Source organism: Equus asinus, chromosome 2 (genome assembly GCF_041296235.1).
Source record: "Equus asinus isolate D_3611 breed Donkey chromosome 2, EquAss-T2T_v2, whole genome shotgun sequence".
NCBI classification, from domain to species: Eukaryota; Metazoa; Chordata; class Mammalia; order Perissodactyla; family Equidae; genus Equus; species Equus asinus.
Window position 1 is genome coordinate 57,648,052 of NC_091791.1, and position 27,406 is coordinate 57,675,457.

The 27,406-nt window shown below is 37.2% G+C and overlaps 1 protein-coding gene across 4 annotated transcripts in view; it reads left to right on the plus strand.

The window, feature by feature from the left end:
* The window catches only part of TET1 (tet methylcytosine dioxygenase 1), a 120,181-nt gene that overhangs the window by 55,647 nt on the left and 37,128 nt on the right, over positions 1–27,406 (plus strand). For all 4 annotated transcript variants that reach the window (XM_070488939.1, XM_014862781.3, XM_070488953.1 and 1 more), the window contains 3 exons: positions 15,655–17,992; positions 21,463–21,553; positions 22,084–22,177. In XM_070488939.1, the coding sequence (XP_070345040.1) occupies positions 15,655–17,992; positions 21,463–21,553; positions 22,084–22,177 (2,523 nt within the window). The remainder of the gene's footprint in view (positions 1–15,654; positions 17,993–21,462; positions 21,554–22,083; positions 22,178–27,406) is intronic.

The window sequence follows — 27,406 nt, forward strand, 5'->3', positions numbered from 1 at the left end:
TCTATGAAATATGGTCACCATCTAAAAGAAATGCCTCAGATTGTATAAATAAAACAAAATCTAAATTAAATGACATATTGTCCACAAGATGCTCCTACAGCAAAGGAATTGAAACTTGAAAGATGGGCAAAAACATTCCAGAGAAATGTAAACAAAAATGAAATGTACTTCTAGGTATACATTTTACATTTTGATAGTTATTACCCTCTGTAAATTTAAACTTGAACCAAGGGGCTGGCCTGGTGGCTCAGCGTTTAAGTGCGCACATTCCACTTCTCGGCAGCTGGGGGTTCACCAGTTCGGATTCCGAGTGTGGACATGGCACCGCTTGGCAAGCCATGCTGTGGTAGATGTCCCACATATAAAGCAGAGGAAGATGGGCATGGATGTTAGCTCAGGGCCTGTCTTCCTCAGCAAAAAGAGGAGGATTGGCAGCAGATGTTAGCTCAGGGCTAATCTTCCTCAAAAAATAAATAAATAATAAAAAATAAAATAATCTTGAACCAAGAGCAGCAAGTTTATCACCTCTAGATGTTATTAGTCATTGTTCTGTGTCAATCTTACATTTTTTTAAGTGATTCTGTTATTTTAATTTTTAAATTATTACTGAGCTTAATACCTGAAAAGCTGAAAAGCTTTGTTGAGGTATAATTGACAAATAAATTTGTAAGCTATTGACTGGTTTCACAAGCCAATAATATACAGGATGATATCTATTAATAAGTCGATAAAGAAATAATATAACATACTCCAAACCAATGATGAATTAAATGTACTAATGTTCTTGGCAAGGGGAGATGAAAGGAATAAAGTCCAAATTTAGTTCGAGGTATACCTTTTTGTATGAGGAGACACTCAGGAGAGATGACTAGACCAACCAAGAGCTGACATCCAGCTGTCAGCACAAACCACAAAACGAAAGTGGAAAGTACCCTGTTGCTAGAGAACGATGGTACAGGTGTTGGGAGGCTGGCTGACATCCTTCATAGGGCTTCATTGTATGGTTTGTCAGCACTACTGATAAGGGCGTTGCCCTGACCACAGTAGGAGCTAATGAATGCCCCAGGTCTTTGGAGGGTTATTTAGATCAGCCTAATTTGCCCTGCCCAGACTGAAACTCAAACAATTCTCACAAACTCTCAGTATTTATGGTCTAAATGTTGCCTTGTCATAGTTTCCTCTTCATGTGTTCTTATGGATCAGCATCCATCAGGGCCCCTCAGCAGCTGGGCAACTGAGTTCTTATCAACAACAACAGATGAGGTGATGACATCCTGACACAACTTACTTTATTCTTATATGAAAACAACTTTTTTTTTGCCTTTGTTATAAACAGGTAGATAAAAACAACTTTACTTAAGTCATAAACAAGTGGATTTGAAATCACATCAAACCAATACACAACATTCACTTACCATAATGCCCTGCAGATTCATCCATGTTGTTACAAATGACAGGGGTTTTTTTTCTTTTTAAGGCTGTAGAATAGTCCATTGTGCACACACGTACATATCATATTTTGTTTACCCATTACCTATTGATCAATGGATAGCCACTTAGGTTGTTTCCTTACCTTTGCTATTGTGAATAATGCTGCTACCTCATTGAGAGGATCCCTTATTGTGGTTTGGATTTGCATTTTTCTCATGATTAACGTTGATTAGCATCTTTTCATGTACCCATTGGCTATTTGTATTGTTTGTCTCCTTTGGGAGAATGTCTATTTAGGTCCTTAATTTTTATTTCTTTATTATTAGTGGGATGAAACATCTTTTCATAGAAAGTTTATTAATACTAGAATTTGGTGGGTGTAGTTTTCTGAATTTTATTTCAATTTCTTGTGCATTTAGATTTGTTTTGTTTAACCTCAGGGTTACATTGTTGTGTATCTTTTCAGATATTTTAAAGCTACGCTTAGACAGATACCTCTCCTCAACTCTCCCTACATACACACACAGAAGACTGTATCATTTGTTCTTTTTCAATTGCTCTTTTCATACGTTTTGGATCTTTTGCCATTTCAATACATGATATTTTAATGGGTACCTAGAATGCTACTGTACAGACATGTCATACCATCCTATATTCACCCGGTCCTGTATTGTTTTGAAATATTTGCTGTTGCAATGCAGTACAAACAAGCCTTCCATAAACATTTTTGTGAATTTCTCATTAAATAGTAATCTAAATCCAGAAATATTTTAAAATTATTACTTTTAATAAACAAGGAAGGATAAGGAAAAATTTCCATCACTGTAGTTATCTTTGGAAATAAAAGAGGAAAAAAGGAATAAACCCATGGGAATTTGGGAATTTGTATTGGTTTGTAGTACCTCTTAGCCTCATGACTTTGCCTGTAATTGCTTATCTTGGTTTCTCTTCCTGACTTGCTAAGACTGAGTCATGCATTAAAAGAGGAGTTAGACAGAAAAAGACCAGAGCTCTGGTTAAGGGGGAAAGTGTTGTATACAGACTGAGGGGTGGTGTGTGACAAAGGAGTCAGTCTAGTGATGTTAGGTCCTGGAGACTGTTTTTTCAAGAGGCAAGAAAAGACTAGAACAACAAGTACATCTAAAATTTCCTAACCAAAAAGGACACTTGCCATTTAAAGTATCTGGTTCCAGAAGAGCCACATTCTGAAAACAAGTATTGTAAACATTGGCATTTAGAAAGGAGAGGAGTCTATTCCTTCATTCTTTTTTTTTTTTTAAGATTTTATTTTTTCCTTTTTCTCTCCAAAGTCCCCTGGTACATAGTTGTATATTCTTAGTTGTGGGTCCTTCTAGTTGTGGCATGTGGGAAGCCGCCTCAGCGTGGTTTGACGAGCAGTGCCATGTCCGCACCCAGGATTTGAACCAACGAAACACTGCGCCGCCTGCATCGGAGCACAAGAACTTAACCACTTGGCCATGGGGCCAGCCCCTATTCCTTTATTCTTAAAATAATATTTACAAATGAATACAAGCAGAGTTGAAAAATCTCCCTAGATTAAGCCACCATACAAGACCTGTGTTTCTTTTTTCTTTTAAATTCTTTTGTATGTTTATTCATTTTTTTATTCTGTAAGATAAACTTGCCGCCGAGCTAACATCTGTACCAGTCTTCCTCTATTTTATGTGGGATGCTGCCACTATGGCTTGACGAGTGGCGCTAGGTCTGCGCCTGGGATCCGAACCTGTGAACCCCGGCACACTGAAGCGGAGCACATGAACTTAACCACTATACCACTTGCTTGGCCCCAAATATCCAGATTTTTTAATGAAAAATTTGGGGCATAAAATAAGTTCAGAGAATAATGCAATGAACACCGCAATACCCATTATCTCAATTCAATAATTGTCTTTTTGAATGTGTGTGAACCATTGGAAAGTTGTAGGTATCATCTTTAAGGTTAATCTCTTAATAAGAGCATTCTACGCCATCATACCATTATTACAATTCCCTAATATTATTTAATATCTAGTCTATACTTATGTTTCCCCATTTGTCCCCTGAATAAAACCACACATTTTTGAGCCTAGAGGACAACCACCAAGATTAGTCCTCTGAGAACTAAAGTCCGGGATGAGGAGACATTACAAATAAGTAAGAAAGCATAATCAATTGATATGATAAATAGCTGTGCAGAGATAGTAAAAGAAGGAGGGTTCAATCTTATCTGTGAGCCTGGAGGATAAGAAATACTTGATTCCACCAGCTGAGGGACTGATTGTTAAATACTTGATTCTGCAGATCACCTTTCTTCTACTTTACAGAGATGAATAGATGTTTTTTGGGCAAATTGGATGGGGGAGGGTTGAATGACCAAGGGGCATTCTACATTGAAGTTGCTACTTGAGAAAAGACAGGGCCGCTTAAAATAGCCAAGAGGAAGCAAGGCTGCGGGTGGGAGTGGGGGGAGAGACTGTTGTTGCAAGAGACATTCAGTAAAATTTGGCCAAGGCTAGGAACTAGAGGTCTAGCTTGCTGGGGTGAAAAATGTGAATTTTGCTCTGGGGATTAGTGGGTCCCAGCTTCCCTTACCGAGCTGCTCTTTGAATCTATATAGGGTTTTTACCTTCAGACCTAAGGGAACCATGCAGGGGCTAGTTTAGACTCTGTGGTTTTCTAAAACCCCTAGGGGGAAGTTGATGTTTAGCCAGGTGCAGTGTGGAATACAGCCTAAAGCAAAGGGATTTGCATTTAAAATGAACCCCTTAAATAACTGCATTGTCTAACACTTGAAATTTGGGTACTGCAACTAAGAAACTGACTCTATGATTTTAATTCACTTAAATTTTAACACTGAAGCAAAATGAAATATTTTTTCCAATAAATACAACTTTATTTTGGTAACACTGCATTTTACTTTAACTATTGAACATTTAGCATTGAATTGACACTCATTAAGTGTAAAATATACACTGAATTGCGTAGACTTTATATAAAAACTCTGATAATTTTTTATACTAATTACATGTTGAAATAATATTTTTGATATGGTGGCTTAAATAGAAATATATTAAAATTTATTTCACCTGCTTGTTTCTACTTTGAAATATATATATACCTCCTAAAAAACCTTAAAATTATTTCGGTAGCCCACGTTGTATTTTCATTGGACAGTGCTCCCTGATAACTATATGAAGGTTTGGGAGTGCTGTGTACTAGAAGCCAATCCCAATTCTGAGGTCGATCTACTAAACGTATGAGATGAAAGATTAGGTCCTAAAATGTTTGTTGCCTGACAAACATTAGAATGTGAACTCCATAAAAGCTGGTACCTTTTGTCTCCTGTTACCATGCCCAGAGCATGTCATGGGTACTCTATATAAATATTTGTTGAATGGTTGCACTGAGGCAAAACAGTAAGAACAGAGAACACAGGATGAATGGAAGGGGTTTTAAGTAGACAGACTCTGCTGAACTTGGTTGAATTTGGATCTTGAACATAGGAGACTTTTGAGAAAACTCGTAAGTTATTAAGTGGGTTTGGGGGTTGAAGCAGGCTTGGAGGCGAGATAACTCATTAACTTTTAGACATGGTTGAGTTTTAATTGCCAATGATGATGTCCACTTGGTGGATGACTAAATTTGAAGATCAGGGGAGAGAGCTTGTCTTGGTGCGGGAGTCATCAGCAAATAAGTGTAGGCTGAAGGCAAGTGTGTGGATATATGGGGAGACTGGAGAGAAGGCAACGGGGACTTTGTCATTTATAAGTGGGCAGAGAAGCCAGCAAGGGAGACTGAAATGGTGGGCGGAGAATTGAAGGGAGGATCTTAAACAAGTGAGCAGTAGTATCAAAAGATTCTGGAAGTCCATTGAATTTGGCTATTGGCCTACATCGGTGAATCATGGGCAGTTTCAGTGAGGTGGTAGGAGTAGGAGCCTAATTATAATGGGTGGAAGAGTATGTAACAGACAGTGATTGCAGACAATTATTTGGACATTCTTGGCAAAATGGTGCAGTGAGATAGGGTGGGAGCTAAATACTTGTGGAAGGTTTCGTTTTCTTAAAATAGAAAAGACTTGAGTTTATTATAGCCTGTGGGGAAGGACCTAGAAGGGAAAGATTTACTGATCTTGAAACTTTGGCTCCAGAATGCTCTCTCATTTTTCTGTTAGGAATGTGTGCATATCATTACCAGCTAAGTGCTAAATAAATACTCAGTATTCTTGGAGCTTATGTTCTTAGAAAGCCTAGACAGAAATAGACATTATTTTTTTCTTCAAGGAGAAACATTGGAGGAACAAACTAGAGACTCAAGGCCACATGGGCAATATGGAAAGAACTTAAAGTTGAAACCTTTAGTGATGCCTTGAAGGATCATGAGTCAAGTAGATATCTGATGGCCTCCTGGATGGAGTTAGGTGACGCAAGGTCCTTGAATACTATCTTTGATCATGAGGGAGCATTCCAAGCAGGGTGACTTGACAGAGGTTTAGCCTCTAACCCTGGTGGAAAACAGGATTTGCCATAGGACAGATCTCCTGACATCTTAAGGAGCATTTAAGTGCCATTTAAAAAAAAGCAAGGGATTTGGAACCTACCTTCTATTATGAGCCTTGACTGTATGAGTGAGTATAAACTGCTTTTGTAAAGCTGGTGTGATTGAATCTTGTTTGATTGGATTAAATAACCTGCAATTTGTGTGTTCTTTTAATTTTTTTTTGTATTAATTTGGCAATTCATATTAGGGTATTATTTAATACCAATAAGTTTTCACTGAATCTTACTCTCCTAACTATATGAAACTGAAAATTTTGAGGAAAAAGCTAGGCAAAAAGGTAAACCATGTTAAGGTTATCCAGAAATAAGGAAGGTTATAGGCCGAGGAACATTTGGAGGGAAAAGACAGTGACCTCTGACCACGTCCTCAGAAACAAACTGGATTCTAATTTCACCCACTTTCCTTAATAACTTGGAGTGAACCCAGTGTGCACATACTGAATTTGGACATAAGTGATAATATTTCGAATATTACACTGCTAGAACTCACAAACAGATGAATAAAAGTTGGCCAGTCGATTCAGAAAAATAATTCCGATAATCTAAGAAAAGAAATTACCATGGGAATTGTTTTTCTTTGAAGTTCTAAGCATCTATGGTAATCTTAGTTCAGTAAACACTGGTAAATATTGGTAACTGAAGGAATTCATTATAAATGTTAATCCTCACTTGCTGCTGAAATTATTACTCTTACAACAGTGTCTTGGCGTTAGACACGAGGACCTTGTTAGAGAGACCTCTGGTTTGACTCCTGGCTCTGAGTATTGATCTGACTTTGGTTAGTTACTTAACCTTTCTGAACTTTCTCAGAGACTTCCTAATCAAAAGAATAGATATATTAATACACTTAGTAGGAAATTCAAATGAGATAATTCCTATAAAGTGCTCATGATGATGCCTGGCAAGTAATAAATGCTCAATACATAAATAACAGTATTAATAAATATTATTTGCTTAATTGTGGATATGAGACTGGAATTATCAGGTTTTTTTGTTTAAGGACATGTAGGAAAAACTACCTAATATGTATTTTTCCCTTAAATAGTCAGTTCATTTCCACACATATTAAGGTCCAACAATATATGTAAATACATTGTTTCCTTTCATCCTCACAATAAACCTGGGCCTGATTTATCCTAAGGAAACTGAATTCCAAGAGGCTTCACGGATCAAGGACTCCCTCTCGGCTGCATGGTTGGCAAGCAGTGGAGCTGGGAGAGTAGCCAGTTTGTCTGATTCCAGTAAAGCCCATATTCTTAAAACTATGTGAAACAAAGTACACAAAAAATAGAAAGAATAAAACACTGAACACTAGAGTTGGTTATTAACTTTATGCGTGGATAGGATTGTTCATGGAAAGTGTGAAGAATGAAAGTTAAGTGGGTTTTGCTTTAGAATCCTCTAAGGAGCAGGCTCAGGGGGATACACTTGCAGCTGAGGGACAGAGACCTGTGAGAGTGACCCTCTAGGGGAGACTTGATTTTCCAGTTTTGTTGAGAATTTCCTTGGAGGTCTACAAAGAGCAGGGTAAGTCTATGGTATTGAATTTGACGGTTAAGAACTCACTTACAACCTTGAGGGTAGCCACTTAAGATATTTGAGTGCGGAGGGATTTTGGTAGGATAGTTTGAGGCAGATTTGGGATCTGAAAGGTTTTTGGACTGGGAATAAATTCTGCTGGCTCACAGCTTCAGAAGAAGAGGTCAAGGACAAGGACACCTGTGACTAGGGAGGTTTAACTCTTAGGTCAGTCATGTTTTGTAGTATGCGTTTGGAACCAGGCTTCAATTTACCTGTATTTTGATTAAATAGAAGTTGTCCCTCCCTCCAGTTCCCCTCCTCCTTTTCCCCACCCTCAAGTGAAAGAATTTACTTTAAGATTCTAAGACCCTGTGGCCAAAGGAAGGTGGAGTTTTTGTTGGGGATAGTAGTAAAAAAAATTAGAATAGAAAAGTGATCTGGACCCGGTGGAGAGAATTGGGAAACTTCTGAAGTCTCTGCAATGGTTCCTGAAAGGCCCAGATGTGGAAGAGCCATCAAGCCTTACGGCATCAAGGTAGGGCAGGTGGGGGACAGTGCAGCCCCAGTCCCCTAGCCCCCGCCTCTGCTGTCTGACCCGGCCCTGCCTCAGTGGCCTCACTGGGTGGCTGTAGGCAAACTGCAGAAACAGAGATCAGAGGCAGAGCTCAAAGAATGTTAGGGCTACAGAGTTTGGTAGGGTAGGCGTTCTCTTTTTATGCCTAGAAAAGGAAGAAGAACTTAATGGCTGGAATTCTGGAGTAAACAATTTCACTGCTTTAGGAAAATAAGGTAGCTGATTTGCAGGGCCCCTTTGAAGCAGGATTTTTGTGTGTATGTGTGTTAAATGTTTATTGCAGAGTCTCCTTTGGTGGATCTTTGGTTTTGTTAGCAAGCACACGTGTGAGCATTGTGCGGTGGTGCCTGCGAGCAGGGGCTGATCTCCCTGCTGCTTCTTAGGAAATGTGGGTGGTAAAATGCGGTATTGGGCACGATTGCATCATCTTAAAGTCAACATTAAGGGAGGCACCGGTAGTTCTCCCTGAATTTTTTCTCCAAACACTCCATTTTCAGGTTGACAGCATAGGTCCTGAGAGTGTCACTCCTGATTAGGTGTACTTTGTGGACCGCTCCTTGCGTTCTCCCTGTTAGTGTTTTACATTGCTTTTTCCTCCAAGGGGGTGAAAATTGGTTTGGGGGCGGGAGGAGACCTTAGATGTTACAATGGGGCCACAGTACATAACAGATACACAACTATATCTGTGGTATTAAAATTTCATGGTGAGGGCTATTAGGGAAAAACTGTTTAAAAAGACTCCTGGGGTAGGGGGTGAACAAACACTGAAGAGTGCGTTGAGAAACACTGATCTATCTGTAGTGAAGGTCATATTCTTGTTGGTCCATGTGTCTGAACAGGTTTCGAAAGGCTTTATTTTTCCTGTGTGATCAGAGCACCTGTTTCTTGACACAGGAAATCCAACATGTATGGAATGCAAGTGTGTATTGGGAGGGGCTACAATCAGATTCTGTCCAAGGGGCGTAGTTATTTCAGAATAAAATATCACTTTGCTCAATGTCATTTGAGCTCCTGCAAGAGTGGATGTAAGAATATCGTGAAGATTGGAATGTGGAGAAATGAGGAAATGGACAGGGCTTGGGAGCTGTTGGACCCAGATCTGATCTAAGGAGTTCAGCATTCTTGTTGGTTCAGAGTAGGTAGGAGCATGGCCCAGAGCAACCTATAGTCTTGGGATGACTTTACAGTGGAAGGCAAAGAACTAGGGGACTTTGAATCTCTTCCTGTCTTTTAAACGATACCCTTGGGCCCTTTTAGAGTAGTAGAGGAAGGGAGTGGGAAGAAGTTGGGGCTGGTGCAGGAGAACAGACTCAGGTGGACAGGTGACATGAGTTTAGTGTCCCCAGGTTGCGCATGTAACTTGAAGTTACATTCCAAATTTCTTGAAACACCTTACTTCCTTCAGAGTATCGGCTTCTCTTTAGAGATGATGTTAACAAATATTTTGGCATTCAAGATGGATGTTCTCTGTATACTATAGCTGAGCAGATTGAATGCCAAGAAAATCTTCATTAAAAAAGAAAAATTCATAATGTAGCTAGTGGAGCCTATTTCAAGCAGTAGTTTGGAGTAGTGCCCTCAGTGATCCGATGCAGTCAGCTCCTTCCAGCTCGCTGCTTGTGGACGTTTCTTCCCAAATCTTGTTCAGGTGGTCACATCAATAGTTTCCAATCCACCATGGTGGATGTATTTATACCACAAAAATTGGCCTACGCTACAAAACAGGGCTTCCTCCCTTTTACTGTCCAAGCTGATCGTTAAATGTTCATCAGCATACCACTGGGTGCGGTTTTTAGCAGACAAATATTGGCAGTTGTGGGTAACCTTCCTGAAATGTTTTAAACGAGTATCAACAAATGCATACATACTCTGTTCCCCTTCTCCTCATGCTCTCATTTGTTTGTAATTTGATACTATGTAAACTAGTCTGCATTTAGCTTTTCTCACTTACTGTTTCCTAGAAATCTTTCTGTTAGAGACCTTCATGAATTTTGGTTTAATTTGAAAGGAAATATATTAAAAATCAAAACAGTACTTAATCAAATCTAGGTCTAATAGTTCACAAGCCCCTTCTGTTTTCTCATTGTTAAGTGTTGCTCCTAACCTCTTCCTACTTGCCACTTGTATTACTTTCTTTTGTATTCTTCCAGAATTTCTTTATGCAAATATGAAAATATATATTATTTCCCCATACTTTTTATACAAAAAGAAATATTCCATATACAGATTCTATATCCTCTTTTTTTTTTTAGACATAATATAACCTGGACATCTTTGCCTGTTAGCAATGGAATTTTTTTCATTCTTTTTTATAGCTCCTAGATGTTATGTAGATACCACAATCGAGTTAGTCTGCTTCAGATGGACGTTTGAGTATTTTCAGTTATTTCTTAAAATGTACAAAGCTGTTAAAACATATGTAATTATGTACAGGTATAACTAGGATAAATTCCCAAAAGTGAAATTGCTGTATCAAAGGATGTTTCATTTGTAATTTTGATAATTATTACCAAATTGCCCTCCAGAGGGGTTGCACCATTTTACACTCCCGTCAGCATTATGTGAGAGTGTATATCCCCACAGGCTTCCCCAAGGGCCTAGGTGGTCAAACTTTTTGATGTTTGCTATTCTGATATATGAAAAATGTTATCTATGTCATTTTGGTTTGCATTTGTCTTAAAGTTGAATACCTTTTCTCAGTGTCTACCTCAACACTGTAGTAAGGATTAAATGAGTAATTGCAAGTAAGGAATGTATTATACAACTAACATTCTTTAAATTATAATGTATTATACAACTAACATTCTTTAAATTATAATGTATTATATTGAATTATATATGAATTATATTATAATGAAATTGTTAGTGCTCTCTCTTTGTGATAGATGGTGCTAATGACTTCAGTCATATTATCTCTGACCTGAAGTTCAGGCTAGGTGGCATCTCTTGGGTCACACGATTGCTAAGGATTGCTCTCTTTCCCTCCGTCTTAGTGTTCAAGATTAACCACTAATGGCAATTAGATTGGTTTCTTTTCAACACCTCTATTTAAAAACAATTAGTTTTGTACATTATTTAGATGTATCTTTTTAAAAATAAGATGATGTTGTATATTTTTAAAATTGCTTTTTCTCTAATCCATGCTGTTTCACTTTGTGCGTGTGTGTGTGACAGCTTTATTAAGATACAGTTCATGTACCATACAATTCATCTGTTTTGCTGATTGACTTTTGGCAAGGCCTGCACTTGTTTTTTTTTGCCCAGTAGTGGTAAATCTGTTTGCTCTGCCCCCTCAGTTTCACCAAGAGCAACAAGTAGCTGAACAAGAGTAACCATTAGCGGATGCGTGTGTACATCCACACCCAATATTACATTTAGTAGAATGTGTTTGCAAGAGTTCAGGAGGCATTTCTGAGGTTACAGAACAGAAAAAAAATCTTACTATCCCCTGCTGAGATCTCATCCATTAAATTGTTTTCTTAAAGTCTAGATTTAGTACTTGGCAGTGTGTAGAGCATGTTTTTGTGTATTTATAGACTTGTGATACCTAGTGTTTTTAAAAAAGCCAGATGAGATATAACTGAATAATAAAGGTCAATTTTTAATCAAGCTCGTTAGTTAATGAGAATGTCTTATGCTTTTGACACATAAATCTTTAAAGGATCTCAAGGTCTTCTCTGTAGAGCAATGTAGACATTGAGGTCCCAGTGTATCGGATATGCACACCTATAGAATTTAAAGCATCAAGTAAAAAAAAAAAAAAGACTCCCGTTTTCCTCACTTCTATTTTCCGTTGGCAACTGCTATTCACATTTTGTGTTTATGCTACCAGCTTTTTGTGTGTGCTAAACAAATGCTTCTGTTTTATTTTTTTAGTATTTTTGGTTTTTTTTTTTTTTGAGGAAGATTAACCCTGTGCTAACATCTGCCGCCAATCCTCCTCTTTTTGCTGAGGAAGACTGGCCCTGAGCTAACATCCATGCCCATCTTCCTCTAGTTTATATGTGGGATGCCTACCACAGCATGGTTTGCCAAGCGGTGCCATGTCCGCACCAGGGATCCGAACTAGTGAACCCCGGGCCGCCGAAGGGAAATGTGTGCACTTAACCGCTGCACTTCTGGGCCGCCCGCTTCTGTGTTTTAAACGAAAAGGGATAACATCTCATCTACAGCTTATTTGGGTTAATGATAGATTATGGATATCTTGGCATACAATCACTCGATTGATACATAGAGTAATGGCTTCATGTTATTTCACAGTAAGCACATATGGGAGTTTAATTCATGCTTCTCTAGTATAAATGTTATGTTGTATTATAATTCACTTACATACATTTCTGCTTTTTTTATTTTTGCCATTTGGATGGATGAAAAAGTTACATTCATTTTCATTTGTTTGTCTTCTGGTAACAACTTCTGGTTTCCACTTAATTGATATTGCATATTCCTGTCCTTTCCTGACTATTCTATTGAGTCATTTTCCTTTTCTTTTCCTGTGGGAGTTCTTTACATTGAGTAGTAACTCTTTACATGTATTGCAAATATTTTCCCAGTCTATCATTTGACTTTTGAATTTATTTATGGCATTATTTCTTCTACCTTTTTGACAGCTACACATATCAAGAAATAAATACATTTTCTGTTGTGATTCGGTGACAGACACATACAAACGCATACATAGAAGATTTGCATGGTGAGGCCAACCTAGTGGTGCTGCGGTTAAGTTCTTGCTCTCCGCTTTGGCGGTCCGGAGTGTGTGGGCTCAGATCCCAGGCACAGACCTAGCATCGCTTATCAAACCATGCTGTGGCAGGCATCCCACATATAGAGTAGAGGAAGATGGGCACAGATGTTAGCTGAGGGCCAATCTTCCTCAAAAAAAGAAAAGAAAAGAAAAGAAAAATTTACACAGTAATACTTATCTTTACTAAATGTAGTGTACTCTTATTTTTCTTTACTATTCCATTAAAAAAACCCACTTGTCACAAAGCACTAAACTGGTATTGGGACTCATGGATTATGATCAGCAATTTGAAAAGCACTATATTATGGTGTTTTTGCTTTTAAAATTGTTAATATTATATGTAATCAGAGAAGTCTATCTTGTCCTTTATGATGCCTCACCTTTTACTTTTGCTTTGGAAGATTCCTACTTTCTAAATTTTCTTTTCTTTTCTTTTTTGTTTTTAAAGATTTTATTTTTTCCTTTTTTTTCCTCCCCAAAGCCCCCCGGTACATAGTTGTATATTCTTCGTTGTGGGTCCTTCTAGTTGTGGCATGTGGGACGCTGCCTCAGCGTGGCTCGATGAGCAGTGCCATGTCCGCACCCAGGACCCGAACCAACAAAACACTGGGCTGCCTGCAGCGGAGTGCGAACTTAACCACTCAGCCATGGGGCCAGCCCCTCTAAATTTTCTTATTCTTACATCTTTTTTGTATTTAAATTATTAATATATCTAGAATTTTTGTTGCATGTTATGATCAAATTTCCCTCTTGTGTCATTAAGAAATTGATACTTTCTCCACTGCTTAGAAATGCCAACACTTTAATAATAAATTATTAAATATTCTTGAGTTTAGTCTAATTCATTTATTTACCCTGTATGTTAAAAAATTTTGCTTTTTAATATTACAATTTTTTTATACTATTGCTTTTTAAAAAATATTGGCTATTATTTCAGATTTGCTTTTTAAAAGTTATTGCTGAAATATAATGTACAGAAAAAACATATATACAATAATTGTATATTTTGATGAATTTTGACAAATTGAACATAAACTGTGTAACCTGTATCCTGATCAAGAAATTAGATATCGTTTATTTCGACTAAAATTGTTTAATTATACAGTTGGGTAATGTTTACATATTTTATATTCTGAATGTAACTATTGCCCTCCTGAACTCTGACTCACTTTTTTAGACAATACTCCTGATTTTTCTATGGAAAATTTTTGAGAAAATTCAACAACAGTTGTATCATCTTCATTCAGCAAGAAGTCTCCTAGTTTTTGGTATCTATGTTTCTCTCTCCTTGAGATGCTGACTAGAGCCTCTGGAGCCATGTTAAATATTAGTAGTACAGTATTATCTTTCTCTTTGCTCCTGACATCAGTGGAAATGCCCCTACTGTCTCAATTCCTGTGATAGAATTTTGCATGAGCTGTTTCAAGGGTTTGAAAAATAGAGATTAGGGGCAGAATAGGGTGTGATTGCTTAAGGGGTACACAGTTTCTCTTAGGGGTGATGAAAATGTTCGGGACTTAGATAGAGGTGGTTGTTGCACACCATCGTGAGTATACTAAAAGCCACTGAATTGTACAATTTTAAATGGTAAAATGGTTAATTTTGTTTTATGGGAATTTCATCTCAAAAATTTTTGAAAAGATTCTATCATTCCCCGCTCACTAGAATGGGTAAAGTGAAAAGGCAGAAAATACTCACTGTTAATAAGAAGGTTAATAATAAGAACAATTGGAGCTCTAATAATTACGGGTGGGAGTGTATATTGATAATCACTTTAGAAAATTCTTTGGCCTGTCTACTAAAGCTGAAGGTATATATGGATACACACACTTCCTTTGACCCAGCACTTCCACTCCACCCAATGTGTTTATATGTTCACCAAAAGAGAACAGTTAATAGGTTATAGCAGTGTACTTGTAATAGCCAAAAACTAAAAATAACTCAAACGTCCATCTATAGTAAAATAGATAAATACATTGTAATATATTCAATCAATAGATTACAAGTATACTTAGCAACATGGATGAATCTCACAAATATAATTCTGAGAAAAGGAAGTGAGTTATGTAAAGTTTGCAAATAAGCAAAAGAAATCTATGATAGACGTCAAAGCAATGGTTACCGTTTGGTGAAGTGATCACTAAACAGGAGTTTCTTGGATAGGATCTGAGTACACAAGTGTTCATTTTGTGAAAATTCAACAAGCTAGATACTTATGATTTGTACGTTTTTCTGTGTTTATGTTCTACTTCAGTAGTTTGCATTACAATAATCGATATTGCCCATTGAATGGTACCATTGTAAAAATACTTGTAAAATTTATTTGTAAAAACAAATGAATATATCAGAATATTTACAGGCATGGGGCCGGCACAATGGTTAAATTCACACGTTCCCCTTTGGCAGCCCGAGGTTCACTGGTCCGGATCCTGGGTGCGGACATGGCACCGCTTAGCAAGCCATTCTGTGGCAGGCGTCCCACATAGAAAGTAGAGGAAGATAGGCATGGATGTTAGCTCAGGGCCAGTCTTGCTCAGCAAAAAGCGGAGGATTGGCAACAGATGTTAGCTCCGGGCTAATCTTCCTCAAAAAAAAAAAAAAAAAAAAAAATTAGCAGGCATGGGATTATGGTGGTTTCTACTTCTCTTTTTTGTTTTCTTCCTATACACTACTTATTGGTATTATATGACTTCTCTGAACATGTGAAAAGTAGAAGTATTTTTTCAGGGATTTCTTTATAGTTGCTGTTAAATTTTAAAGTTCCTAGAGCTCTTATTCAGCTATTTAAGTAGATAATATGAATACTTTCATTGTTTATTTTACAGGCAGATTTTGACAACAAACCAGTAAATGGCCCCAAGTCAGAATCCATGGAATACAGCAGATGTGGTCATGGGGAAGAACAAAGATTGGAGTTGAACCCACATCCCCTTGAAAATGTAACTAGAAATGAAGAAAGCATGACAGGTGTTGAAGTGGAGAAGTGGACGCAAAACAAGAAATCACATTTAACTGATCATGTAAAAGGAGAGTTTAAGGCAATTGTGACAGAAGCTGAAAAACTGAAAAACTCTGATGGTGACAGGAAAAAAGTCCTACTTACTGACCTCCTTGAACCTCAAAAATTGTTTGCACAAACTGTAAGAAATGGCATTAAAAATGTACACTATTTATCAACTGAAACAAATGTGTCTTTTAAAAAATTCAATATTGAAGAATTTGGCAAGGCATTTGAAAACAATTCTTATAAATTCCTGAAAGACACTGCAAATCATAACAATGCCATGAGCTCCATTGCTACTAGTGCGAGCTGTGATCATCTTAAAGGGAGAAGTAATGTTTTAGTCTTCCAGAAGCCTGGCTTTAACTGCAAGTCTTTTTCAGATTCTGCAAACTTCAACTTAAATAGTCATGCCAGTACAACTATCGGAAGTGAGCAACCAAAATCTCTAGAAAATATACCAAGTAAAGAACCAAAAGATGGATCTCCAGTTCAACCAAGTCTTCTATCCCTAATGAAAGACAGGAGATTAACTCTGGAACAAGTGGTAGCCATAGAAGCTCTGACTCAACTATCAGAAGCCCCTTCAGAAAATTCGTCACCATCAAAGTCAGAAAAGGATGAAGAAACAGAGCAGAGAACAGCTAGTTTGCTTAACAGTTGTAAAGCTATCCTCTATTCTGTAAGAAAAGACCTCCAAGATACAAACTTACAAGGGGAGCCACGAAGCCTTCATCATTGTCCATCTTTGGAAAAGCAAAGTTCATGCAACACAGTGGTGTTCAATGGCCAAAACATCATTTCAAAGTCACACAATAGCTTGTCTCCTAACCAAGCATCCACAAAGTCACCGGAATGTTCAAAAATCACAAATTCAATATCTCTTTTTATACCAAATTCAAATTCATCTAAAATTGACACCAATAAGAATGTTGCTCGTGATAAAATTACTCCTGACAATTGTTCCAAGAATTTGCATCAGTTGCCACCAACAAGTAATAAATTGGGGTATTGTAACCAGTCACTGGACAGCAGTAAAAAATTGGACTCAAAGGATGATCCATCATGTCAAGATACAGTTCACAGTAAAATAGAGGAAGATGTTGCAACACAGTTAACACAGCTTGCATCAATAATTAAATTCAATTATAGAAAACCAGAGGACAAAAAAGTTGAAAGTACACCAACAAGCCATGTTGCATATAATGTCCAGCATGTACAGCAAAAGTATAGTCAGGAGAAGGGCACAATACAACAGAAACCACCATCCAGTATACAAAATAATCATGGCTTATCACTAACAAAGCAAAAGAACACAACCCAGAAAAAGACAAAATCTACCCCATCAAGAGATCGGCGGAAAAAGAAGCCTGCAGTTATAAGCTGTCAAGAAAATGACCAGAAAAAGCAGGAACAGTTGTCATATCAGTATAGCAAGTTACATGACATTTGGATAGCCTCTAAATTTCAAAGATTTGGTCAATTTGGTCCACATGATTTTCCTATTCTCTTGGGAAAAATTCCTCCCCTAACCAAAGTATGGAAACCACTGACCCAAACGAGTTCAGCATTAGAACACAAAAAATTATTTCCTCCACTTGCTCAGATAAAATTTGAGCGATATCCTGAATTAGCACAGGAAAAAATAATGAAGGTTGAACCATTGGATTCTCTCCCCACATCCCAGTTAAAAACAGAATCCAATGGGCAGGCGTTTACAGAAAAAGTTTATAATTCTCAGGTACAGCCAACAGTGAATGTCGATCAGAAAGCTCACCCTGTACTCCAGCCCTCCTCTCCAGCTAACCAGTGTGCTAATGCGATGGCTGGTGATGACCAAACACAGTTCCAGCAGGATGTTAAAGACCAACTGATGCATCAGAGACTGCCAACATTGCCTGGTATCTCTCATGAGCCCCCATTACCGGACCCAGCACAAATTCTCAGGAATGTAAATGTGGTATGTTCAGGTGGAATTACAGTGGTTTCTACCAAAAGTGAAGAGGATGTCTGTTCATCTAGTGTTGGAGTATCAGAATTTTCCCCAGTAGACAGTGCACAGAAAAGTTTTAATGATTACGCCATGACCTTCTTTACTAATTCTACAAAAAACCTGGTGTCCACAACGAAAGATTCCGAATTGCCAACCTGCAACTGTCTTGGTAAGTGTCTGCGTGTGCATTTCTTCTTCATTTATTTGCATTAATTGCCTCAAGTCATGATCAAGTCAAGTTATGGTGTGTCTTATATATCTGGCATTTTTGCCCCATTCATATTTGAGCTTGGATTGAGTAAATAATTCTATACTCTTTTTTTCTGTGGGACTTGTATTGATTTTGCTCAGATAAATGGAAAGTTCAGGTCATAATTTGGAAATTTTCTCAATTGGGAAAGTTGCTGGTTTCTCTCAGGGCCAAAAGTCTGTCAAGTTGTTTATTGTGCATATCATAAGAATGAGTTCCCTTAATACTTTATTACACTTTATTCTTCCTATATTCAAAAGAATGTCAACTTGTCAGCATTTTGTTTAAAAAAATTTTTTTTTCTTGTGAGGTATAGCATGCATACAGAGAATGTAAGATGTATGTACAACTTCACAAGTAACTAAAGGGATCGTATAATTGCTACCCCAGTGAAGAGCTGCAATTGGTTTATGTTTTAGTCCTAGTGCTTCTATGCTCTGATATAAACGGTGTGCTCATACATGCAAAAATTCCTTCATCTTGGCCAGTTGAAGAATTTGCAAATTATTTGGAGTTTTAAGATATTGAATAAATATTGATTTCCTCTTTCAAAAAGAAAAACCCACTAGGTTTGTGCAAATAGCTGAGTCATGGACTGGTTTCTTACTCATGTATTTATGTATTTTGTGCTTAGGAGTCATTGAAAAAGAACATTCAGAAACTAACAATTAGAAGTTTTATAGTATGTCAAAAGCCCTGAGAAAATCTTGCTGGAGTAAAGATTCTCAGGCAGGCCTTATCTGAAATTTGCTCAATATTTGAAACATGTGGAAGTTTAATTTGAATCCTGTACTGATTAGTCACTGTCTGTGGTCAAATTTCACCTAAGTTCTCAAATATAAGAAGATATTTGTTTCTCTAATATAGCTGTGAAAAGTAGAGAGATTAAATAGATTGTGTCATTAAAGTCTGTGAAGCTTCTTGAAGCCCCATATTTCAGCTTTTATATAACTTAGGACAGGACAGAATTTGTGAAATAACCTGTTTTGACTCCAGATAAGTTTAGTTATTAAAACAGTCTTACTTAAAAAAAAAAAAAAAACAGTCTTACTTAAAATATGGCCCCAAATCACAAAGACTCCAGATTTACGTTGAGCAAAGGCAATCCTTTTACTAAAAGCAGGTGATTCTTCCAGAATGGGCAGTTTAAGGATTGTTCAGAAGGATGAAGTATATTCTGATTTTTTTAACCACAGTAGAAAAATTAGTGAAATATAGCAATGACTTAGTTCTTGATTATCCAAAGTACATTTGATATTCTGAAATGAATTCTTCCATTTCTCCACTCACCATTCAACACACAATTTTGACAGCCAACCATGTGCCAGGCACAAGGATGGGCTTTTCTGAGAAGGATCTCACATCTGGAAAGGGTGACAATGCTGTCTGAATGGGGTTGAATTGGGAGAATGAGAGGTTCTTGGGCCCCAGACAGAAGAGTATAATAATGATAATGTCTCCTATTCCAGATCTTTTACTGCAAACCTGATACTCTGCCATGCTCTTGACTTGCTATATTCACAACAAGCCTACAAAGGGGAGGCTTATTATCCCTATTTTACAACTGGGGAAACTGAGTCACAGAAGTACACAGCTAGTAAGTGACTAAACTGGAATTCAGAGACTGGGAGACCTAACATCAGAGCCTATGTTTATAACTTCCATCCTCTGTTGCTTTAAACATCTTAAGTAAAAAAGGGACAGTATTTTTCTGAATGTCATTACAAGTGGAAAAAATATCTCTAATTAAAAATACCATTAAAATGTATGCACCTGAGCTAGCCTAATTTCCCTGCGTGCATAGTTTCAAGGGGATGACGGTCTAGTTTTAAGACCCTTTCTTTGTACATACTAACTAGTCACAGCATAGGAGTTGAGACAGTCATGCTGTCAAAGTTTATTGAATATCTGCAGTGGACCTGGAGCTCCTTTATATACTGTCACTTACGTGTTTTCCTATGATCATTACGTGTGAGGTTATTGTACTCATTGTGTAGAAGTGGGAACATAAAGAAGAGAAACAAAAAAGCAGATTCACTCAGAAATCATCCCAAGTGGGAGCATCATATCTAAGGGTAAAGGATTTCCACGGAGGTTATTATGTTCTAGCAAAAGAAGAGTAATTAACTTCTAGATCAGGGTTCCTCAAATTTAGCACTATTGGCATTTTAGGTGGAATAATTGTTGTAGGGGGATTGTCTTATGCATTGTAGGCTGTTTAGTGGCATCCCTGGCCTCTGCCCACTAGATATCAGTAACACACACACACACACACACACGTCTGCCTAGTTGTTACAACCAAAAATGTTGCCAAATGTCCCCTCAGGAATAATTGCCCCTGGTTAAGAACCACTGCTCTAGATGATCAAAAATAAGTTAAAATATGTCTTGCTTAAGAAGCCACAGAAGTAATCCTGTGTTATATTTGATGTCCAATCATAATACTTAAATAATGACCTTTTGGTGTAAGATATACAATGGCCAGAAATGCATTCCCCAGTGATTCCAGTTAGACATGATTCTAATAGGCCAAGTTAAAAATACTGTTTTCTAAGAAATATGGAATTCACACTCAAAAAATTCAAATGGTACAGAAATATGATGCAAACCTCTTCTTACAGTCCCCTTCTCTAAATTTAAACCTCTGTTACAGTTTTTCTATATGAATTGACATTATTGCTGATTGTAATTTTCTTTCCAATTTACAAAGTTTAGGTCTTTTAAAACATACTATTTTTGCAACTTGCTTTTTTAACTTAATGAGTGAAATCTTAGATTCTTCCCAGTGTTTGTAAATATCATTGTTTTTATACCTTTATTGTATTCCACTATATAAACATCCCCTAATTAAACTTACTACTTCTTGGCAGATATTAAGGGTGTTTCTCTCTCTCTTTTTTCTTTTGATATTACAAATAAATGTAACAAGGAACATTTTTCTGTGTATTTGCATTATAAATACGTAATTGTGCGAGTGTATAGTAGAATAAATTCTTAGCAGTGCAATTGCTGGGCTCAATTTTTATACGATTCTGAGGCCAAGCTTTTAAGATGTATTGCTCTTGGATAAATTCTAATTTTGCACCTCAATTATTATGGTTTTTTTTTAAAGCAGGAGATAGGAGAATAAATATGACCCACATCTTAAAATATCTTTTTCCTCCTCTGATTCTTAGAGGAAGAATGAATTAGTTAGGATCAGAAAGAAAGGAACAAATTAAATTCCAGGGCCTATTGTCCTAGACTTTAATCATTAAAGCTTACCAAAACCTTGTCAAGATTCATTGTTCTGAATTGAAAAAAAAAAATCAAATTATTAAAAATAGCTCCTCCTTGCCCCTCTGCAATTCTGTAAGGCTTTGGGTCTAATAATCTTATTCCTTCCACAGATCGAGTTATACAAAAAGACAAAGGCCCATATTATACACACCTTGGGGCAGGACCAAGTGTTGCTGCTGTCAGGGAAATCATGGAGAATAGGTGAGGAGATGTGCTTCCCTGTTAAATCATTCATGATTGCGGATCTGACTCAATGCAGAGAATTGTCTCTGGAACAAACATGAGATGAATGGCCTTCAGGAGTATGAGTTGGATGTTTCTTAGGGCCCAGGAAAAGCTTAGTGTCCTGGTGCCCCTGCTGAGTCACCCATCACGTGAGCCATTGGGCACTCAACAAGACACAAAGTAAGGCTGTCTTTGTTAAATTCAGAAATACTTATTTTAATATTGTTGTATGTAGTAGAATAGTTCGAATTATCTTTGTCAACACCGCATTCACATTCCTTTTGCTTGTTTTGGAGCCAGGCCATTTTTTTAACAGTGATCTTAAAGATAAGTAAACAGAACTGGATAACAAATAAAAATAACTGCCACGCAAAATAAATTTTTAACAAAAGTAAATTATGAGGAGTATTTAATTTTTGTACTTCTATAAATCTATGTCATATGCACATTAAGATGTTAAAAGTGTATGTTGCAATTATTTTCCATTCACTGTGTTTTGTACTCAGGTATGGTCAAAAAGGAAACGCAGTAAGGATAGAAATAGTAGTGTATACTGGAAAAGAAGGAAAGAGCTCTCATGGGTGTCCAATTGCTAAGTGGGTAAGTATTTCGTATTTATACATTTTTCAAAAGGGATTTATTCTACCTATAAAATAAATAAATTTTTTTTCCCATGAAAATGTGAACTAAAAAAATACCCACTGTTATTATCCCAGGGGAATAATAAGGAAGCTATCTGTCTTAGCCTGGGCTTTCTATGTTAAATGAACAAAAGGGTATAGCCCTTTCCAGTTGTTACCCAGTCATCTTCTTCGTCTCCCCAAGGTCACCACTTTTACCAGTTTCTTGGGTACTTTTAGAGATCATTCGATACATTTTATAGTTAGATAGCATAAATAAATGGTACTAACATACAGCTTTGATATCTTATTTTATCAGTTACTGTATTTTGAAGTTCTTTCTAATTTAGTATGCGTAGGTCTGGCTTAATGAGGATCAAGTAATATTGAAAGCAAAACCAAATTTTTTACCACATATTCCCAAAATTGTTCCTGTAACTACTTTGAATTTTCTAAAAATGCAGAGGTATAAGAAGAGAGAACTGGATTTGGCTTCCTCAGGAAGTTCTCAACTGAAAAACAGATTAATAGCCAAATGTATATTTTCACTAGGATATTCACACCCACAGTTTATTTGGAATTCTTGAGATCCCTGTGATATTATTTATTAATAATTATGATGGTCATAATAATAATAAAATAATAAGAATAACAATTGCCTTCTGTTATATATCAAGCACTATGTTAAGAACTTGACATACATTGGCTCATAAATCCTCACAGAAGGACTCTATTATGATTCTGGAAAAGGTAAAAGTCATTATTTTCATACCCCTTTCCAAGAAATTAAAAGCATTAAATGCAAAATGGAGATAGGGCTTGAACACAGGTACTCCTAAAGTAAGACAATTGCCAGACCCTTGGCTACTGTAGTAGACTAGATGTCTTGGTTACTTTTCCACCTATCTCCTTTTGCCCTACATTTATAGAACATGGATTTAATGGCTGAAGCGCCAACAACCATCTGGAACCACAAATTGACTTGATAGTGGAAGATGTGTACTAGGTTGGTGGGAAGAAAGATAGGAACCTGAGTCCTGATTATTCCAATGGAGTTGTCATGCCAACCCAGGTCTTATATCTGGATCTCTTTTTTTTATTTTTTTATTTTTTAGATTGAGAGGGAGAGCTGAAGGGTAGGGAAGGATCACAATCTGGGTTTTTTTGTTTGGTTTTGGTTTTGCTGAGGAAGACTCCCCCTGAGCTAACATCTGTTGCCGATCTTCCTCTTTTGGTGTGTGAGCCTCTGCCACAGCATGGCTGCTGATGAGTGGTATAGGTCCACACCTGGGAACTGAACCCAGGCCGCCACAGCAGAGTGTGCCAAACTTGACCACTAGGTCACCAAGGCTGGCCCAGATCTGGATTTTTTTAACATGAGAGACAATTCTTTTTTTATTTGTTTAAAACCTATTACTGGGGTTTTCTGTTATGTGTAGTAGAATCAAGTCCCAACTAAGATACCTGTCTTCACTTTTTTACAATGTGGGTGAATTTGGGATGGAAAAAAAACTATTTCAGAATGAGAAAGGTAAGTGAAGGAACTCATGCTTATTGAGGTACTTTCCAGTGCCAGGCCCTGGGCTGCATCCTGAGGATACAAACATGGATTACAATCGCCAATCATTTCATTTTGTGAATGGGAAGAAACAGGCCCAGAGTCACATTAGCCATCTCAGACACATTTGAGACTAGGCTTCCTGGCTACGGTTCACTTCGTCCTCTAGTAACGTTAACGTTTGCTGGGGTCACCTTGCCTCCCAAGAACTAAAGAAAACTTCCTAAAATGCTCCCATAGACCTCTAAAACTTTCCCTAAAATTTCTATTGTGTGAATTATTGGGGCAGTTGGGGCATGGTGGTTGTGAACTGTTGTTTTGTCGCTTCCTGGATCACCTTCTTGTCCTGCTATGCGCTGATTTTCACACTGCCAACTCAGCTGTGAAAGTTGCATACTTTCCTCCATTGCCGCAAAACACTCACTTGTACAACTCAATCTCCATGTGTAAGAGTTTTGGTGAAGATACGTTTTAAACAGTAGCCAGAGTGATCTTTATATTTATATTAATATTTTATTTACTCTTTTGAAAAAGTAATAGTTGATTCAAAACTTTTTCAAGTAGGAAATTATATAAGGACCACCCATTTTTCTATTAGATATTAGTCTTCTATTGATCTTGTAGGAGCTCCTTTAGAAAATTGACCATTTGTGATAAAAGTTGCAAATATATTTCCTCAGTTTGTCATTATTTGTGATGTTCATTTTTTTAAATGAAATTTTAAATTTCTTAAAAAATTGAAAATATGGAAAATGTCTTCATCTTTTCTTTTATGGCTTTAGTGTATTGTATCTTAATTAGAAAAATATTTACAGCTTCACCTTATAAGTAATTTTCCCATTTTTCTTTTGGTGGCATTTTAATGATTTCATTTTTCCTGAGTTTGACCATTTTGTGTGTAAAATCTTAGTGACAACATATTTCTCCAGATGATGACCAAGTGATCCAATACCACTTACTTAATTGTTCATCTTTTCCCTACTGATTTATGTTAGTTCATACTAGTAGATTTTCTAATCTGTTATGTCAGTGTTACATCTCTCCTCTATCAGCATCAAATTACTCTATTTAGGTTTTATAATATGTTTTAATATCTGATAGAGCTAATTCCTCCTCCTTTTAGTTTTTCAGAAATTTCCTGACTACTCTTGCCTTGTTTATGTTTCCATATGAGTTTATGATCACCTTGTCTAATTGAAGAATAAGGTCCTGTTGGTATTTTTATTGGAATCATATTACACAGAGAATTTGGAGAATTTATGTATTTTTGATGTTAGTCTTCCTATCCTGCTTTCTATACCTTTCTGTTTGCTAAGACTTCTTTTGTCCCACAGGGGTGCTTAAAATTTTCTTCCCATGGAGTTTACATGTTTCTTGTTTTCCAGTATAGTTTTCTTGTATATATCAGATGTACAGTCATGTAATCTGTAGTGACGAATTCATATTCTCTTTTCCAAATTTTATGCTATTAATTCCTTCCTTTCATTTACTACAGTTAGTCTAACAGACAAACCCCAATTTTATACTGCTTTCAGTATGGCCACCTTATCTTGTTTCTCTTTAGTGAGAACCTTCCAGGGTTTTCTCATTATGAATGGGTCATCAGGGAAGGCCTCTCTGGAAAGGGAACATTTAGGCTAACAACAGGGTGACCAAAAGGAGCTGAGTATGCCAAGAATAGCCCCAAGAATGCAGGGAAGAGCCTTCCTAAGCAGAGAAAACAGCAAGTACAAAGTTCAAGGAAGAGAGTATATACTTTAATGATCTAAGAGGAGTTCAGGGGCCGGCCCTGTGGCACAACAGTTAAGTTCGCATGTTCCGCTTCTCGGCGGCCCAGGGTTCACCGGTTTGGATCCCGGGTGGGGACATGGCACCACTTGGCAAGCCATGCTGTGGTAGGCGGCCCACATATAAAGTAGAGGAAGATGGGCACGGAAATTTGCTCAGGGCCAGTCTTCCTCAGCAAAAAAGAGGAGGACTGGCAGTTATCTGAGGGCTAATCTTCCTCAAAAGAAAACATAGAGGAGTCCAGTGAAGTTGAGGAAGTAGAGGGTGGAACCGTGTAAAAAGGTAGGCAGAAACCAGAGCGTGTGTATCTTTGTAGGCCATGGTGAGGAGTTTGGGTTTACTCCATGAACAACATGAAGCCTTTGAAGTATTTTAATTAGGGATGTGTTATCTATCTTGTTTATGTTTTATAAAGAGCATTCTGAGGAATTAAATGATAAAATCTGTATTAGTTACCTGTTGTTTCTTAAAAAGTTACTCCAAAATTTAGTAGCTTTGAAAAACAAGCATTTATTATCTCATAGAGTTTTCGTGGGTCTGGAATCTGACAGTTGCTTCGTAGGGTGCTTCTGGAAGAGGGTCTCTCATGAGGTTGCAGTCATCTGAAGAGTTGACTGGGAACAGTAGGGTGGGGCTGGAGGGTCCACTTCACAGGGCATATGTAGGAGGTTTTAGTTCCTCCATGGCTGTTTGCTGGAGGCCTCGCTTCCTTGTCATAGGAATTCTTAAGTGTTTTCTCATGTCATGGTACGTTGGTTTCCCCCAGAGTGAGTCAATCAAAAGAAAACCAGGAGGAAGCTACAATGTCTTTTATGATATATTAACCTTGGAAGTTGCTACAAGTGAGCCCTATTCATTGTAGGAGGGGGCATGAACATGGCCGCTGGCTTCCCTAGAGTGGGTGATCCAAAAAAGAGCAAGGTAGCTGGGTTAAATGGTGGGATTTTTGATAATTCTTCCTTCCTGCCTTTCAAACTTTCCCTCACGTAATAATAATAATTACACTGATAAAATTTTGGTATATACTTCTATTTTTTTATGAAGACAAATATGAAGTCTGCAACTTAAGGATTTCAGTAGCAACTTTCTGTTGAAGTCCTATTATTGGTTTAAGTCTTCTTTAAGTGTTCTTAGATACAAAGAAGAGTATTTAACATTTTCCATGAAGCAGCTGTAGCAAAATTACTTTTTTATTTTCCCTTTTGCAATATTTCTTTCAGAATAAATAGAACATTTCAATATATAGTGATATATAGCTGACATTTTTCACAAATACAAAAACAATCCAGAGATAAGGAATGAAATAAAGCACAGTTGCTAAGCAACTTAACAAAAATTTTGATATCTACTAATGACAATTAAGAAGCGTAATCTAGGGGCCGGACCCCTGGGCTGAGTGGTTAAGTTCACACTCTGTGCTTCGGCCGCCCAGGGTTTTGCCGGTTTGGATCCTGGGCGCGGACATGGCACCGCTCGTCAGGCCACACTGAGGTGGCATCCCACATGTCACAACCAGAGACACTCATAACTAGAATCTACAGCTATGTACTGGGGAGCTTTGGGGAGAAGAATTAAAAAAAAAAAAGAAAGTGTAATCTCAATAACAAAACCAAGAATTGATTCTTTATATCTGTAAAAAAGATATCAGTCTCATAAATGATTATATATATTTAAAAAATCATGCTAAAGTTTATTCTTGCAAACTTTCCAAGTTACCTTATTTAAAATAGTAATGTTGTTCATTAGTGCCTGGAGCAATGCCCAGCATATAGTCAGCACTCAATAAATTTTTCTTGAGTGAATGCACATGGAGCTTAAATAAGACTATTTTAGAATAGTGAATATTTTGAGTTTGAACTGGTG